Source organism: Thamnophis sirtalis, unplaced genomic scaffold (genome assembly GCF_051295495.1).
Source record: "Thamnophis sirtalis isolate CommonGarterSnake01/CBP01778 unplaced genomic scaffold, rThaSir2_p1.2 scaffold_2, whole genome shotgun sequence".
Lineage (NCBI taxonomy): Eukaryota > Metazoa > Chordata > Lepidosauria > Squamata > Natricidae > Thamnophis > Thamnophis sirtalis.
The window spans coordinates 33822152-33840302 of record NW_028261382.1 but is presented as its reverse complement, the minus strand read 5'-3'; the positions used below and the strand labels follow the sequence as shown (position 1 = coordinate 33840302).

The 18151-nt window shown below is 45.5% G+C and overlaps 1 protein-coding gene across 1 annotated transcript in view; it reads right to left on the bottom strand.

The window, feature by feature from the left end:
• SCAI (suppressor of cancer cell invasion) overlaps nucleotides 1–18151 on the bottom strand; it is a 64111-nt gene that overhangs the window by 9571 nt on the left and 36389 nt on the right. The window contains 6 exon segments of the mRNA XM_087704708.1: nucleotides 4099–4171; nucleotides 7240–7321; nucleotides 11003–11102; nucleotides 14227–14305; nucleotides 15588–15689; nucleotides 17148–17249. Coding sequence (XP_087560834.1) covers nucleotides 4099–4171; nucleotides 7240–7321; nucleotides 11003–11102; nucleotides 14227–14305; nucleotides 15588–15689; nucleotides 17148–17249 — 538 coding nt within the window.

The window sequence follows — 18151 nt, the reverse complement described above, 5'->3', positions numbered from 1 at the left end:
CTCAGCTCTGACTGGATGGCGGGGGATGGAAGGATTTATTTTCCTTGCCGACAGAGATGGTCATTTGCATCCTTTTTAGAGAGAGACGTTGAGGCCGCTTGGAAGTGACCTCAGGGTCACCTGAGCTGGGCCAATGGGTGTGGAGTCCGCAACAGAGTCCTTTCCGCAGTTCCAAGAAGACTCCACGCCCATTTGCGCTGCACAGGTGACCCCGAGGAGGCGGATAAAGCCTCCAAGTGGCCTCAAGGACTCTCTAAAAGGATGCAAATGACCAGCTGTCTGCAAGGAGCATCAACCCTTCCATTCCCCACCATCCAGTCAGAGCGGAAGAATCTTCTCGGATGAAAAACAAAGGCAGTCCAGTTATGCCTCTTGAAAAAAGAAAAGCATCTTTGGGACAACCATGAGCTAATGCAGTGGTCCCCAAACTTGGCAACTTTAAGACTTGTGGACTTCAACTCCCAGAATTCTCCAGCCAGCTCTGCTGAGCTAATGGATGACGGAGAACCACTGAGCTAATGGATGACGGAGAATCTCCAAAGACATTTGCCAAGGATGCCAGTAACTTTTCCACTAAACCAGTCCCAAACCAGCAAAGTCAGCTACCTGTTTGGCTTGAAACAAAAAAACCCTGCTAAGACCAACACTCAATGCAAGCCGCTGTACAAGTAGTCCTTCCCACCCCTCCTACGACGACGTTGTAACTTTAAACGGTCACTAACTGAACTACGTGTAACGAGGACTATACTTTTCTCTTCTTCTTTCCAGTGAGTTTAGATAAGAAGGACCTCTGCAGCTTTTAAATTCCACCCTGTCTCTAATAAAAGCTCAACTGGAGAGGAAACTGGAAACGCCTTCTACATTCCAAAGAAAGATTTACGGGATTCCCGATTCCAAGATAAGCTACATTCCTGAGCTCCATCCAATTTTTCTTTCCTAGTTTTCTCTCCTCCTCGTCTGATTAAAAGTCGCCAGGAATCGTGCGACGGACAGAGGATTTTGCTGGCTCTCTGTAAAAAAAACGTTGCCTTTGCAAAGTTGGGCAGCTGTGAAAATTCTTTCCAAGACAAAAGGGATTTTTTTTTTAATCATCATCAGAACACGCCGACTTTTTATACTGCCCTTCCGTTCCTGAAACGACGACGCGGCATTCCTTAAATTCCAAAACCCCACGGGGACGGGAGTTGTTGGCAGGTCACACTGCGCTCAACGGCTTGTGCATTTTCCTATACGACCGCGGCAAGCCACAGCCCTTCTCCTTCCCCCAGCTGCTTTTATCCTCCTTTCTTTGACGAGCAAAAAAAAAAAAAAGATGCCCTTTGCATTGGTTAGAGCGCTTCCCTTTCTAAATTTCATCCCGATATCCCGGCCTCTTTAATGCAACGTCTTATTTCTCGGCGTCACGGATCGTCCGCCACTCGGGTTTCCCCGAAAGAGCAATGGCGTTAGGGTTGAAGGAAGCACCCCGATTTCCTTTGAAGGGGAGTAGTAATAAGGATACAAGTTTGTTGGTTTTAGTAGAAACATTAGTTTTCGGTAACACACATATATTATGCCTCGTATTTGTAATGTATATGCTTGCATGATGTTAAGTGCCTTTTAAGTGCCCGGAGTCCTTCGGGATTGGGCGGCCTATAAATTTATTAAATACTTAAAATACTTAAATACTTGTTCCCTGCAACTGACTTTCCGCGGCCCTGTTATTAGGATCCGCAGAATACCTGGCAAATGTCAAAACCTGTGATCCTTGCCACTTGAACTCTTATCAATCTGCAATCTATGGGCATAGAACATATCCCGGGAATGGAGCTGTAAAGAGCTATAAAACTGACACCTTTGATATGTCCCACTTCCACCTAAGAACTGTGTCTCGCTTTTAGCAATAGCAATAGCAGTTAGACTTATATACCGCTTCATAGGGCTTTCAGCCCTCTCTAAGCGGTTTACAGAGTCAGCATATCGCCCCCACAGTCTGGGTCCTCATTTCACCCACCTCGGAAGGATGGAAGGCTGAGTCAACCTTGAGCCGGTGAGATTTACCGAACTGCAGATAGCAGTCAGCTGAAGTGGTCTGCAGTACTGCACCTTAACCACTGCGCCACCTCGGCTCTTGATCTGTGCCCCTTCATAACAGGGGGCCAAATGACCAATCGTGGGAACAGAGGAAAGAGATAATGCTGATGCGGCTAGTGAGGAGTATTGCAAAGCCAGAATGTTATTCTGTGATGTCTCTTAACTGTATAAAAAGGAGCTATGCCTTCTCTGAAGGGTAAGTTCTTCCTCGCATGTCCTTGGGGTATGTTGGGAACAACTGACCATCATGACTTTAAACCTCGATTCAAAGATTAAACACTGATTGTTATTCAAGCCTCCTTTTAAGTCTCATGTTGTCTCTTGGGTGTTTTCTCAAACTTCTATGGGTTCTCAGCGTATTCTCAAACCTTACACCTTCTACTATAATTTTACATAAGAGATCAGGCTTGAATGAATGGGGAGACTCAGCATTCGTTCTTCAATGCTGAGTTGAGCGGCTGGCCGCTTGCCGACGTTTCGTCGCCTGACTGGGTAACATCATCAGTGAACTGTTGTGGCCCAGCAGGAGCCGTTGGAGCTGCCGCTAGACTCCGACAGCGAGGGGTCCTATGAGTCGGCTCTGGAGGATGTGGAGGACCCTGGACAGGGTTCCGACTCCGAGCAGGGCGCAGAGAGGCTGGTTGGCCACCAGGAGGCACCTGAGCCTTGGACCAGTGGGGAGGAGACAAGGGAGAGTGATCCAGAAGCCAGCAGTGAGTTGTTCCTGGATGCACGCCATCGAAGAGCTACTCGGCGTCAGGAACAATTACGCAATTACAGGAGGTAATTACGCTCAGCTGGTGGCCATTAGGCTCCTCTCCAGACTATAAAAGAGACTGCTTGTGCCACGCCCTTCTTGCAGAAGTCAATGCTTTGACTAAAGAGAAACTAACTTGGCAGGCTGGATTGCTGCCAAGGTTTGTCTGAGTTGCTGCCAAGATCCTTATCTGTTTGTTTGGCTTTCAGCCACCGAGATTCTGGTCTTGTTATTAAAGGTCATTCCATTTAAGCTTGTCTCGGCTTTCATTACTGGACGGAGGAGGGGGTCAGAACAGTGAACTATAGGTAATCCTTGGCTTACAACTATCATTAAGCCCATGCCGGATTTTACGGCCTGTGAACACGGCGGCCATTAAACAAATTCATTGTCCGCAATGTATATATGTATGTGTGTGTGTGTGTGTGTGTATGTATGTATGTATGTATGTATGTATATATGTTATGTTTGTGCTGATAAATAATATATATATTAGATTTTTACAACCCCTGGTAAGCCCCAATTATGGGAGGAAGCTGACTGCTTCCATCATCTGTCAATCGGCTCGTCACAAGAGTCCATCACGACAGAAACCCAATATTTTTACTGTTGCCTTTGTTATATTTGTGTTGTGTTTTTTTTTATTTGTGCTGATAAATAAATAAAGGGAGACTAGTATAGATCTATTTCAAGCTGATGAGAGCTAAATAGCTTGAAATAGATCTATACTAGTCTCCCTTTATTTATTTATCAGCACAAATAAAAAAACAACACACACACACACACACACACACACACACACACACACACATATATATTTGCCAGAAACTGGAAGTACAGATAGTCCTCAGCTTACGACCACGAAGGAGCCAACAATTGTTGCTAAGCGAGGCAGTTAGTTGTTAATGGAGTTTTATCCCATTTTACCACCTTTCTTTCACAATCCTTAAGCCAATCCCGGCAGCGGTTAACAGCCTAGTTGTGAAGCGAATCTGATGTTCCCGACACACACACACACCCCCGGGGACGCTGCGACCCATCGTAAATATGAGTCCGTGGCCACGCGGTTGAATTTGGATCACGTGACTGGGGGGGGGGGATTGCAACCATCGTAAGTCTAAAAAAACCGCACCTAAGTCCTGGTTTTTTTTCAGTGTTGTCGTAACTTCAAACTGTCGCTAAAATGGACTGTCGTAAGTCGAGGACCACCTGTAAACAGCTTCCCAGCCAACCTCCCCCCACACCCTCGTGATACCGTAACTGCCTACCTTGCAACGCTTTTGGATATGTGGTTGGAGAAAGCAAGCAGACCAGCGGCTGCCCGAACAAGTTGGTGAAATTCTAGAAGGGAAGCAGAAAAAGGCGTCTCGGAGACAGTTTCGCTCTTAACGATACCCTGAAAATACGACCTCCCCGAGATGATAAGCCCAATCTGACTTTTGAGTGGATGCACTAAAATAAGCCCTCCCTGAAAATATTGCAACACAGCAGCAGCCATGAGGTGACCCCGCTCACTGCCTCCTGCACCTCAAAAATAATAAGAACTCCCCGAAGGGAAAGAACATGGAAAGGGAAAGAAAATGGAAAGGAAAAGAAAAGAAAATGGAAAGGGAAAGAATATGGAAAGGAAAAGAAAATGGAAAGGGAAAGAACATGGAAAGGAAAAGAAAATAGAAAGGAAAAGAAATGGAAAGGAAAAGAAAAGAAAAGAAAAGGGAAAGAACATGGAAAAGAAAAGAAAATAGAAAGGAAAAGAAATGGAAAGGAAAGGAAAAGAAAAGAAAAGGGAAAGAACATGGAAAAGAAAAGAAAATAGAAAGGAAAAGAAATGAAATGGAAAGGAAAAGAAAAGAAAATAGAAAGGAAAAGAAAATAGAAAGGAAAAGAAAAGAAAAGGGAAAGGGAAAGAAAATGGAAAGGAAAAGAAAAGAACATGGAAAGGAAAAGAAAATAGAAAGGAAAAGAAAATGGAAAGGAAAAGAAAAGAAAAGAAAAGGGAAAGAACATGGAAAAGAAAAGAAAATAGAAAGGAAAAGAAATGGAAAGGAAAGGAAAAGAAAAGAAAAGAAAAGGGAAAGAACATGGAAAAGAAAAGAAAATAGAAAGGAAAAGAAATGGAAAGGAAAAGAAAAGAAAATAGAAAGGAAAAGAAAATAGAAAGGAAAAGAAAAGAAAAGGGAAAGGGAAAGAAAATGGAAAGGAAAAGAAAAGAACATGGAAAAGAAAAGAAAATAGAAAGGAAAAGAAATGGAAAGGAAAAGAAAATAGAAAGGAAAAGAAAATGGAAAGAACCACTCAGCGAAAAGAAAATATCTTCCTTCTTGAGCGGATTGGTTATCATCATCATCATCATCATCATCATCATTATTTAATATTAAACATAAACATTCAATGTCTATATGAACAGTGTGTTGTTTTTCAGAAATAGTAATAATACAATAATATTCATAAGATTAATGACAATCACATCATACTAATAATATTTGCTTATCCATTTTAATAAATCTTCAATCTAGTTAATCATTTCCTTAGGCTTTTAAGTTTCTAACTTCTGTTTCTGCTGGTTAGCCATTGATGGAACAAATCCCACGTTAAAAAGTATTCGGTTTCTTCCTTCTCCTTAACTTTGAATATTAGTCTATCCATTCCTGCACATCCTACCCTCTTTCCCTGAAAAAAAGACCTCCCCGGGTAATAAGCCCAATAGGGCTTTTGAGCGCATGCGCTAAAATAAGCCCTCCCCTGAAAATAAGCCCTCCCTGAAAATATCGCGACACAGCAGCAGCCAGGAGGTGACCACACTCACCGCCTCCTGCACCTCAAAAATAATAAGACCTCCCCAAAAATAAGGCCAAGCGCTTATTTCAGGGAGTCAAAAGAAAATAAGACCCTTTCTTATTTCTGGGGAAACACGGTAATAATAATAAAAAGAAATAAAAAGGTATTTTTAATTAAATCCATGGTTCTAGAAGCATGTGTCCAATCGGTCGGATCCAGGAATCCATCAATTGCGCATCCGGAAATCATATGGATGACACAACGGGATATTTCTCCCAGCGTGGGAGGGACATGCTGAGAAGCCAAATTAAGACGTTCTTCTTCTTCGTAACATATTCCTCGCTGGCAGGAATGCTAGGGGGGATGCTGTGAATTTTAGCAGGTGGTAAACCCAAGGGAGGGGGGGACGAGAACAGAGGTGGTCCCTGACTTACAACCACATTTGAGCACAGAATTTACGTCCCGTGAAAAATAGATATTGTGATTTCAAACGGTAAGAAAACAAATGGTTGTAAGTCGAGAATTACCTGGGTACCAGGTAGTAACTGCACCAGCTTTGCATTTCCTGCCTGGTATTGAGGAACTAACCTATAAAACAACACTATTCCTTTCCCCCACCATCTATCTCTCATTCCCTCTCTCCCTTTCTCTTTTTCTCTTCTTTTTCTTTCTATTTTCTCTTTCTTTCTCCCTCTTTCTCCACCCACCTCTCACTCATTCCCTTCTCTCTTTCTCTTTTCTCGTTCTCTCTCTCTTTCTTTCTCCCTCTTTCTCTCTCTACCCTCGCTCTCATTCCCTCTTTCCCTTTCTCTCTCTTCTCCTTCTCTCTCTTCTCTTTCTCTTTTCTTTTTCTTTTTCTTTCTCTCTTTCTTTCTCTTTCTCCTTTCTTCTCCCTCTTTCTTTCCCCCTCTCACTCTCATTCCTTCTCTCCCCCTCCTTCTCTCTTCTCTTTCTTTTCTCTTTGTCTTCTTTCTCTTTTCTTGTTCTCTTTGTCTTTTTCTCTCTTTCTCTTTCTCTCTCCCCCTCGCTCTCACTCCCTTTCCCTTTCTCTTTCTCTCTTTTCTTTCTCTTTCTCTCTTCTTTCTCCTCTTTCTTCTCCCTCTTTCTTTCCCCCTCTCACTCTCATTCCTTCTCTCCCTTTCTTTTGCTTCTCTTTCTTTCTCTTTTCTCTTTCTCTTCTCTCTTTCTCTCTCTCCCTTTCTTTTCTCTTTCTCTTTCTCCATTTTCTCTTTCTCTCCTCCCCCCCCCCTCTCTCACCCCCATCTTTTAGCAATGTGCTGATTAAGCACATTGCTTCTGTCTGAGCGGAGGTAGCGCAAGACGATTTATGAGTTGAAGAGCTTAGGGGGGAAAAAATTCCTATCTGCAAAATAGCAGCCAGGACAGAGTTGCTGGCCTTAGCAAAAAGGAAGAAAATACGAAGTTGTGGACAGAAGGAAACAACGGCTGCCAAAAAATAGATTTACAGTTTATTCCTCATTTGAAACTTTAAGGGCTGGATCCCAAGAAATATTTCTCAAACCTTAAGCTAATTTCCTCCTCTTGGCCTCTTCATTCCATTCCCTACGTAAGCCAAACATATATCCCTGGATAATATGCTGAAGAGGATTAGTAACTCTAAAGAGACTTACCTTGTAGGCGACGCTGTTCGATGAATCCACTATGACGAACAGAGGCTTTCTGGTGAAAGGATAGAGATCACCAGGGTGCAAGCTGGAAGAAGAAAAAAAAGGGGGGAGATGGAAAATCCAGAATGTGTAAAAAAGAGATGACATCCTTCCACACAGTATCTCTGGGAATCACGTGATCCGCTTTTGCTTCTCACAAGCAAAGCCAATGGAGATTCGCTTAACAACCCTGTTACTGACATTAACACGTGCAACGATTCGCTTAACAACTGTGGCAAGTTAAGAGCCGGAATGACTGTTAGCTCTCTGTTCGTTAGACGCTGGGCTGATCTGATCGGAGTGTTTTGGAAGCTGGCTGTTAGAAAGTGCATTGAGCTATTGTAAGTTTTGCAACTGCTAGCAAACTTTGAGTACCGGACTGTTTGTATGTTTATGGACTATGTTATTTGGATTATCCCTTAACTGAAAGACATTGATGACTGACTGTCTTATCCGTGTATGACTTGGACTGTTTGATGGACTCTGATACCTCTATTTCCACGAAAGTAAAAACCTGTTTAAACTGCAGTGTCTCTGTATGCTGGTTTGTGTGTTCTCCAACACAACCCTCACATCGCTTCTCTGAACGGGGAGCTTACCTAACACAATCTGCAACTCCCTTAGGTGTCATGTGGGGTGCATCTCCAAAAGGCATCAACATGTTGGTATGGAGGACGATTGACCTTGAGCAGGTCCAAACACCACCCACCAGCATGCGCAGAAGATGTTGAGAAGAAAACTCCCTTTTCCGTATCACCTCCTGTACCATTTATTCCCATCCCAAACACCATGCCCGCTCCCTCCCTGTTTCTATGGCAGCCGATAGCAAGCAAGCGAAACAGAGGCTGAAAGGTGTGCTACTAGGAACTCTGCCATCCGGTCCGAAGATGTCTACGGCCATTGGTCTCACAGAGGACGACCGGCTCCCCAGCAACAAGCAACTTACCAGTGCATTTCCTTATACATATTACCATACATGGTGGACTTGCAAAAAGGTTTAAAGCATTTTGGATAAAAATATGGTGGATTATGCAAAATATTTTTAAAAAGAGGATAAAGTTTACCCCTCATTTATTCTTGTTAGGTATAACTACTGATTGTACTGTTCTAGAGACTAACTTGATTTTGAACCTAACAACGGCAGCGAGACTGTTGGTGGTGCAATACTGGAAGAAGGAAGATTTGTCTACTATTCAAGAATGGATATTAAAAGTAACAAACTTAGCAGAGATGGCTAAAATATCAGCATATTTTAAGGATCACTCAGATGAGAAATACAAACTGGAGTGGAGAAGATGGATTGATTATATTCAAAATAAATACAGGTCTAAGAAATTCCAGATAGCTTATGACTGAAAAAGAAAGGAATGATATAATTTGTTTATAGTTAGCTTAACAAAAGAGGAGTTAAAGCACAAATGAACGATGAAGCCAAGTTTCTTTTAGTTTATTTTAGAATATGATTGTTATAAATTTATACTCTGTATTTGCTCTGGGAAGTCGGGGGGGGGGAGGTTGGGGGGGATGGGCTCAGGTGGGGAGGGTGAGGGAGGGAGGTAAATATTTGTAAAAGTTTTTTTTTAAAAAAATTCAATTAATTATCGAAGGGCATGATTTGGTATATGGTTGGCATGCTTACTTGCTATATAACAAAAAGGTAGATAAGAACTTTAAAAGTCATATTTTAAGGAATGCTCTACTGCGGGTCTGGAAAAAATATCAATACAAATTAAATGATAAGATACCCATGTGGACAATTCCTAGACACGCAATAGAAAACATATAGTACAAAAACAGGATGTAATTACTTACAGACAGCTTCTTAACTTAGAAAGAGGTGTACTACAATTAAAACCCTTGAATGTACTAAAAGAGGAAAAGGTAATCCAATCATGGTTTCAGTATGGGCAATTACAGGCCAGATGGAAAAAAACCAGAAAATTGGTTTTATGCAAGACGAGGATAATTTACTAAAACAAATCAGAAATCAAAGTTCAATGCATATAAAGAGACTATATAATGCATTAATAGAAATGGATTCGGAAACAGAATTAGTTAAAGACTGTATGATAAAGTGGGCCCAAAATTGTGAAGAACCAATAATGTTGGATACATGGGAAAAGATCTGGGTGAGAAATGTAAAATTTACACAAGTCCCAAACTTGAGAGAAAACTTTTATAAGATGTTTTATAGATGGCATCTAGATCCTAAAAAAACTGGCCTCCATGTATTCGAATTTACAACCTAAATGCTGGAGATGTGATTGTGTTGATGCTGCTTACTTTCATATACGGTGGACTTGTAAAAAGGTTAAAGCATTTTGGATAAAAATATGGTGGATTATGCAAAATGTTCTTAAAAAAAGGATAAAGTTTACCCCTCAGTTACTTTTGTTAGGTATAACTACTGATTGTACAGTTGTAGAGATTAACCTGATTTTGCATTTAATAACCGCAGCTAGACTGTTGGTGGCGCAATACTGGAAGAAGGAAGATTTGCCTACTATTCAAGAATGGACATTGAAAGTAACAAACCTAGCAGAGATGGCTAAAATATCTGCATATCTCAAGGACCACTCAAACGAGAGATATAAACTGGAGTGGAGAAGATGGATTGACTATACTCAAAATAAATACGGTACTAAGAAATTCCAGATAGCTTATGACTAAAGAAACTAGGAATGATGTAAGTTGTTTAGAGCAAGCCTAGCAAGGAGGAGTTAAAGCTCAAATGAAAAATGTTATTAACTTCTTGTTAAGTTTATTTTAGAATGTTTTTGTTAAAGATTTATACCCTGTATTGGTTCTGGGAAGTCGGGGGGGGGGAGGTTGGGGGACGGTTGGGGAGGGTGTGTGGGGAGGGAAGCAAATATTTATAAAAGTTTGTTTTTTAAAACTGTCATTAAAAAAAATCAATTATGTTCCCATCCCCAATACAATGCCCCCTCCCTCCCCGTTTCTATGGCAGCCGATAGCAACCAAGCGAAGCAGAGGCTGAAAGATGTGCTATTAGAAACTCTGACATCCGGTCCGAAGATGTCTATGGCCATTGGTCTCACAGAGGATGACCGGTCCTGCTACACACCTCCCAACATCCGATAAGAACCCACAGGCTAGGCCTCCTCCGGGTGCCGTCGACCGGACAATGCCGGCTGGCGACCACTCGGGGGAGAGCCTTTTCTGTAGCTGCTCCGTCTCTGTGGAACGAGTTACCAGCAGAGATCCGGACCCTCCCCACTCTCGTGGCCTTCCAAAAAGCCACCAAAACCTGGCTATTCCGACAGGCCTGGGGTTGCTGATTTTTAAATCAGGTCCAACCCCCCAGCTAAGCCAAATGTATGTTGTGTTTTTTAAACTGTTTTTGTTTCTCTCTCCTATGTGTTATTTTATTTTATTTCGTATTTGTAAGCCGCCCGGAGTCCTTCGGAAGAGCCAAAGTGGCGCAGTGGTTAAATGCAGCACTGCAGGCTACTTCAGCTGACTGCAGTTCAGCAGTTCGGCTGTTCAAATCCCACCAGGCTCAAGGTTGACTCAGCCTTCCATCCTTCCGAGGTGGGTAAAATGAGGACCCGGATTGTTGTTGGGGGCAATATGCTGACTCTGTAAACCGCTTACAGAGGGCTGAAAGCCCTATGAAGCGGTATATAAGTCTAACTATTGCTATTGCTATTGCTATTGGGCGGCATATAAGCTCATTAAATTGCGAAATTGCGAATTGCGAACTTACCAGTGCATTTCCTTATACAACTGGTTCCGTTTGTGGATCCCGTCCCCGTTGATGATATCCCGGTTGCTGTTCGTCAGGACACCCCCGAAATCGTACGGACCTGCAGGGGGCAAAGGGGGGGGGGGTTAAGGACAGCGGCTGGCGTGGCGGTGAGCTAAACACAGAATGCAAAAATTCCCAGGAGAAAGAATTTCGACAGGGGTTGAAAGAGCTTAGAGATGACCCGCTGGAGAACAAACCTTGGGTTGAAACCATCTGTCTTAAGGCCGGGCAGGGTTTGAGAAGCACGGAACTGTTTGGAAGCTAAGAGGCTGAAAGGGTGAATATGTTATTTGTGACTTACAGAAGTTCATTTAGCAGCCGTTCAAGGTCACAACAGCACTGAAAAAGTGTGACTTACGGCCGTTTTTCAGGGCGGGATCCTGGAATCGAAATCCGGACGCTTACGACGGTTGCAGTGCCCCGGGGTCGTGTGAATGCCCCCCACAAAGAAAGTCCATGGGGAAGCCAGGTTCATTTAACACCCAGGTGACTTAAAACGCATCGCCTGCAGCGATTCGCTCAGCGGCCATGGCAGGAAAAGTCGTAAAAACGTGGCAAAATTCACTGTCTCAAAAGCAGAGATTTCAGATTCCATCGTGGCCGTAAGTTAAGGACTGCCTGTATGTTTCAAATAACCCAAATGGGGGCCACTTTGTTCAGGCCCAACCGAGTTGGGTGGGAAAGACAATTCTATAAATCAGCATTAGATGCTTGCGTACGTGCCCCGTTCTCCAATGGAGGGCTTGATTGGGGATTCCTCACCACCCAGAGATCTCGAGGTGATGGCAAAGAGCTGAACATTGGCTTGAAGGCATCTCATCAATCACTCAATGCACCCTTTTAATGGAGAGTCAAAGCCACGTTATCCGTGACTGCTGTTGGTCTTCCATAAATCCAGGAATGACTCTCATCAGATGGATCTTCTGCGTTGGGATATGTTCCTTCATGACTGTCAAGCCATGGCATGATTCATTGGTGTTTTCTTACACACCAAAGCTTGGTGTGACATACAGTTCTAAATCACTAAAAAAGCAAAGACCAAGGTGAGCAGAAATTTCTCTAATACTTAGAATAGAATAGAATGACAGAGTTGGAAGGGACCTTGGAGGTCTTCTAGTCCAACTCCCTGCAAAGGCAGGAAAACCTACACCACTTCAGATAAATGATTATCCAACATCTTCTTAAAAACTTCCAGTGTTGGAGCATTCACAACTTCTGGAGGGAAGCTGTTCCACTGATTAATTGTTCTCACTGTCAGGAAATTTCTCCTTAGTTCTAAGTTGCTTCTCTGCTTGATTAGTTTCCATCCGTTGCTTCTTGTTCTGCCCTCAGGTGCTTTGGAGAATAGCTTGACTCCCTCTTCTTTGTGGCAACTCCTGAGATATTGGAAGACTGCTATCATGTCTCCCCTAGTCCTTCTTTTCATCAAACTAGACATACCCCGTTCCTGCAACCGTTCTTCATATGTTTTTAAGACTTGCGTTTTAAGGTAAAGGTTCCCCTTGCACATATGTGCTCGTCATTCCTGACTCTAGGGGGCGATGCTCATCTCCGTTTCAAAGCCGAAGAGCCAGCGCTGTCCGAAGACGTCTCCGTGGTCATGTGGCCAGCAGGACTCAACGCCGAAGGCTCACGGAACACTGTTTCCTTCCCACCAAAGGTGGTTCCTATTTTTCTCCTTGCATTTTTACGTGCTTTCGAACTGCTAGGTTGGCAGAAGCTGGGACAAGTCACGGGAGCTCACTCCGTTATGCGGCACTAGGGATTCAAACTGCTAAACTGCCGACCTTTCTGAACGACAAACTCAGCGTCTTAAGCCTTTTTGGGTCTTAAGAGATGAGAAATGGCACTTACAACTTCGGGTGGCCTTGAGCTACAGTTCTCATTCTACTGAAGAGTCCCACAAGGTGGACATCTCAAAAGCTTTCCCAAAGTTAAGAGGCAGGGAGGAGCAACAATCAGAGATAGGACCTCACAAAACATAGACAACGGGAGAACAGGACAGAAGAACAGAGTTGGGAGGGAGCCTGGAGGTCATCTAGCCGAACCCCTTGCTCGAAGCAGGAGACAAAACCGACCCAGCACAAAACTACACACCGCAAATCCCGTTAGCAGCTTTTCCAAAGCTATTTTGGGGAAGGCGGGACCCACAACCTTTTAACACCTTATTGTTTTATAGGGTTTTGGGTTGGGAGAAATGGGGGGGGGGGGAGAAGACTGGAAAAGTTGATGATCCATGCAAGGAAGGTGTAACAAAGCATGCGTTTTCATAAAGGAATGCAAAAATCTCAAAACGGATGGAATGAAGGTGGGTGCCACATCAATGTCCAGGGACAGGTGGTGGTGGTGGTGGTCTCTTGGTTGGGGGGTGGGCAGACCTGATTCCTCCATATCCCAATTTCCTCCAAGGATTCAGCAGCAATAATTTTTTTTTAAAAAAAAAAGGGTGGTGGGGGGAAGGAGGAGGAGGAGGAGCTGGGAGGGGGAGGGTTAAGCCACAGATAGTCCTTTGACCATGGAAGGACACAAGAAGTGAGGATTGGAGGAGGGGAAAGTACCAAGGTCATGAGAAAGGCTTGAATTGTCATGACCAGCAAGGAAACAGCCGCCACGTCACCCCAAGACCAGGTTGGAAAGCTGTTAGAAGGTCTGGTAAAGCAGAAAAATTTTGGACCCTTTCCAGGCTAGGTGGTACAATCCACAATAGTCCATCAGAGCATCTCTGCTTCATCACTCTCTACTGGATGTTCTACTGGAAGCTCCGGAGTTGTCAGGCTTCCGAAACATGCCCTAATTGATTCATGAGCCTCGAGCCAAGTTTCAAAAGAAAACCAGTCATTTACGAGGAGCTCTCGGTGGCTTCTTCAAACCCTTCTCCTCCACGTGGACACGTCCATGGTTGACATGACCCATCGGTGGTAGGGTGAGAAGACTTTCAGCGGGGGGTCTTTACCCCAACAAAAGGGAGTGTGTTGAAACTGGAAAGGACCAGCAATGAGGCCACACTCTTCTGGACTCTGAATGGTTACGGCCCAAAGAGTTGGAAGACCCACCCAATGGAGGAGAACCTCAGCTTCTCCAGAGATCAGGCTTAGGGTGAGGGTGGAGGCCGCCTTGCCGTCCTTGGACCATAAAGAGAATTCAAGCCCTGTTCACGACAGGGAGCATTCCTTTATTTGTACCTTCACTATCCGAACGACCTGAAGGGAAGACCCCGGTGGCTGACAGGTAGATCAACAGCACGCTATTGGCAGGCAGCTCCTGAAAGAGAGACCAGAAGAGAGAGAGAGGGGAGGGAGGAAGGGAGGAAGGGAGGGAGGAAGTGGAAGAGGGAGGAAGGAAGGGGAAGAGAGAGTGAGGGAAGGTAGGAGGGAAGGTAGAAAGAGAGAAGAAAAGAAGGAAGGAAGAAAGGAAGGAAGGAAGGAAGGAAGGGGGAGGGAGGGAGGGAGGGAGGGAGGGAGGAAAGTGAGGTGGAAGGAAGGAAGGTTGATTGCCATACCAAGATTGGAAAGAAAATAGGGTGAGAGGGAGGGAAGGAAGGAATGGAGGGAGGAAGGAAGGAAGGGGGAAGGGAGGGAGGAAAAGGAAGGAAGGTTGATTGCCATACCAAGATTGGAAAGAGTGTAGGGTGGGAGGGAGGGAGGGAAGGAAGAAAGGAAAAAAGGAAGGGAGGGAGGGAGGGAGGAAAGAGAGAGAGGTGGAAGGAAGAAAGGAAGGAAAGAAGGGTTGATTGCCATACCAAGATTGGAAAGAGTGTAGGGTGGGAGGGAGGGAGGGAAGGAAGGAAGGGGGAAGGGAGGGAGGGAGGAAAGAGAGGTGGAAGGAAGGAAGGAAGGAAGGAAGGAAGGAAAAGGAAGGAAGGAAGGTTGATTGCCACACCAAGATTGGAAAGGGTGTAAGGTGGAAGGGAAGGAAAGGAGGAGGAGGGAGGGAGGAAAGAGAGGTAGAAGGAAGGAAGGAAGGAAGGAAGGAAGGAAGGAAGGAAGGAAGGAAGGAAGGAAGGAAGGAAGGAAGGAAGAGAGGAAGGAAGGAAGGAAGGAAGGTTGATTGCCATACCAAGATGAGAAAGAGAATAGGGAGGGAGGGAGGGGAAGGAAGTCAGGAAGATGTATTTGGGAAGAGAGACATGTTTGAAGATCTCTTGTCACAGGTTAACCCAAACCCAAACGGATAAATCTAGGGGAGAACAAATGACCTCAATCCCCCCCCCCTCCAAGCTAATTCCCTCAAGTCAAAAGAATCCTTGCTGTAAAACCCTGCTGGGGTCTATTTGTACCCACAGAGGGAAATATTTGAAGCTCAGCGTTGAACTGTGGGGGTGGGAGAGTTCCTTGGTCCTCCCTGAGCTTGGTGGTTTTCTAGCAGACGTTTCATGACCCAACTAGGCAACGTCTTCATCCTGGCTGTTTCCTATCCAGAGTCGCCATCGCCTTCTCTGAACCCCACTTACTGACCTCCCTGATTGCTGCCTCCAGTAGGGGGAAGAGGTGAGGTTTAACCTCCCGCCGGAAGCTGGGACCAGCCTCGCCTCTGCTTCACAAACCTTGAATGATGCCGCAAGGAAGGTGTACAGCTGGCTGAAAGTTGGCTTGTACAACAAGTATTTGTGAGGGTTTTCTCTCCTGGCTGGCTTTTCGGTGCTCTCCTGCGGAAGACAGAAAGGACCCTCCTTAAAGCAATAGCAATAGCAGTTAGACTTATATACCGCTTCATAGGCCTTCCAGGCCTCTCTAAGCGGTTTACAGAGAGTCAGCATATTGCCCCCAACAATCTGGGTCCTCATTTTACCCACCTCGGAAGGATGGAAGGCTGAGTCAACCCTGAGCCGGTGAGATTTGAACCGCTGACCTGCTGATCTAGCAGTAGCCTGCAGTGCTGCATTTAACCACTGCGCCACCTTGGCTCTTACCACGTTGTCAACAACCACGTTGTTGGTTTCTCCCCCCACTCTCCCCAAAGACAGAAGAGACCCGGGTTTCTTTGATCCGGCTTGGCGTTGCCTACAGAAACCGTGGTTTCTTCTTCGTGGTTTCTTGGGTTAAACAAACGCCCAACTCACATATAGGATACGACCCACAACATTTTAAAAAAAAAAGAGAGAGATAAAACCCCCACCCCACATGGCAACAGCAAAACCCTCAAATCAACCCCTTGATCATCTCCAGCAGGGACCAAAACAGCACTCAGAAAAATCACATATTTGGGGACTTTTGGGAAAGAGAGAGAGAAAGGAGGGAGGAGAGAGGAAGGAAGAATGGAGGAAGAAGGAAGGGGAAGGAGGGAGGAATAGAGGAAGGGAGGGAGGGAAAGAGGAAGAAGTAAGTGGAAGGAGGGAGAAGAAGGGAGGGAGGAAAGAGAGAGAGAGAGAGGAAAGGAAGGAGGAAGAAGGGAGGGAGGGAAGAAAAGAGGGAGGCAGGAAAAGAGGGAGGCAGTGAGAAAGTTGGGAGGCAGGAAGAAGTAAGGGGAAGGAGGGAGAGGAAGGGAGGGAGGAGAGAGAGAGGAAGGAAGGAGAAAGGAAAGGAAGGGAGGAAGGAAGGAAATAAAAGAGGGAGGGAGGGAGGAAGGAAAGAGAGGAAGGGAGGGAGGGAGAGGAAGGAAGAAGTAAGGGGAAGGAGGGAGAGGAAGGGAGGGAGGGAGGAGAGAGAGGAAGGAAGGAGAAAAGAAAGGAAGGAAGGAAATAAAAGAGGGAGGGAGGAGAGAGAGGAAGAGAGGGAGGGAGAGGAAAGAAGAAGTAAGTGGAAGGAGGGAGGGTGGGAGGGAAAAAACATTTGGGAATCCTGCTGTCACTTTTATTGTGTTCACCTCCAAAGAGCAAAATCCAATGGCTCCATTCAGCATCCAGAAGACCTAAACTCAAGGTCTCTCCCCCCCCCACCACCACCACAAGTTACTGAATCTCTCTGGAAATTCTGGGCTGGCCTCGCTCTCTTTCGCCCCCAGCCCTGAGCATCCCTGGAGGCATCAATCGGACCAAGACAGGATGCTTGGGAGAGGAATACCTGCCAGCCTCCGGATGAGAGCTCTAAAGCCCTCTGCCACGCCGCCGACCCCCCCAATTCCACGGAAAGCCAAAAAGCGTGACAATATTCCACGGAGGACTTGCCTGCAGTCCCGGCTTGTTCATCTGCGTAGCCAGGTTCATGGGCTCCCTCTCCAACGCCTGCAGCATCCGGAACATGTCGATTGTCAGTTCACTAAACTTCACCTACCAAAGAACCAGCGGGCACTTTACACCAGGCGGTTAACGCTTTGCGCCCTGAAAATCAGCTACGCTGCTGAGACGTTAAAGGGAAAAGATTCCCCTCGCCTATCTATGCTAGTCGTTCCCAACTCTAGGGGGCGGTGCTCACCTCCGTTTCAAAGCCGAAGAACCAGCGCTGTCCGAAGATGCCTCCGTGGTCATGTGGCTGGCATGACTCAACTCCCAAAGGCGCACGGAACGCTGTTCCCTTCCCACCAAAGGGGGTCCCTGTTTTTCTACTTGCATTTTTTAACGTGCTTTCGAACTGCTAAGTGGGGCAGAAGCTGGGACAAGGAATGAGAGCTCACTCCGTTACACGGCACTAGGGATTCGAACTGCCGACCTTCCTGATCGACAAGCTCAGCGCCTTAGCCACTGAGCCACCGCGTTCCCTTGAGCTTGAGATGTTGCCCTCCCCACAAAATATGGGACGGTTCAGGTCGACCGGCAGAAAACAGGAGAAGAGCATCTGAGCGCCGTGTCCCAAAGCTGTTTCTTCACAAAAAAGGCAACCGGACTTCGTTTTTCTCTGGAAGACGTTTTGCTTCCCCAGAACTGAAGAAGCCTCCTTGGATGAGAAGCGAAACCTCTTCAAAGAAAAAAAGGAGGAAAGTCCAGTTGCCTTTTGAAAACGCACCTTTGGGGCAACTGTGACCTCCCAGACGGCTGAGAATCGCCACAGCTGAGGAAACGTCTAAAAAGCCAAAAGGTTGGCGGGACAGAAAGACAGATAGCCCTTGATTTACGACCATTTATGTAGTGACCGAAGTTACAACGGCACCAGTGGTGGGTTCCGGATTCTGTTCCAACCGGTACGTGCATGCGTCATACTTGCCTGCAACGCTTCCGTAAGCCTCCCTAATGCT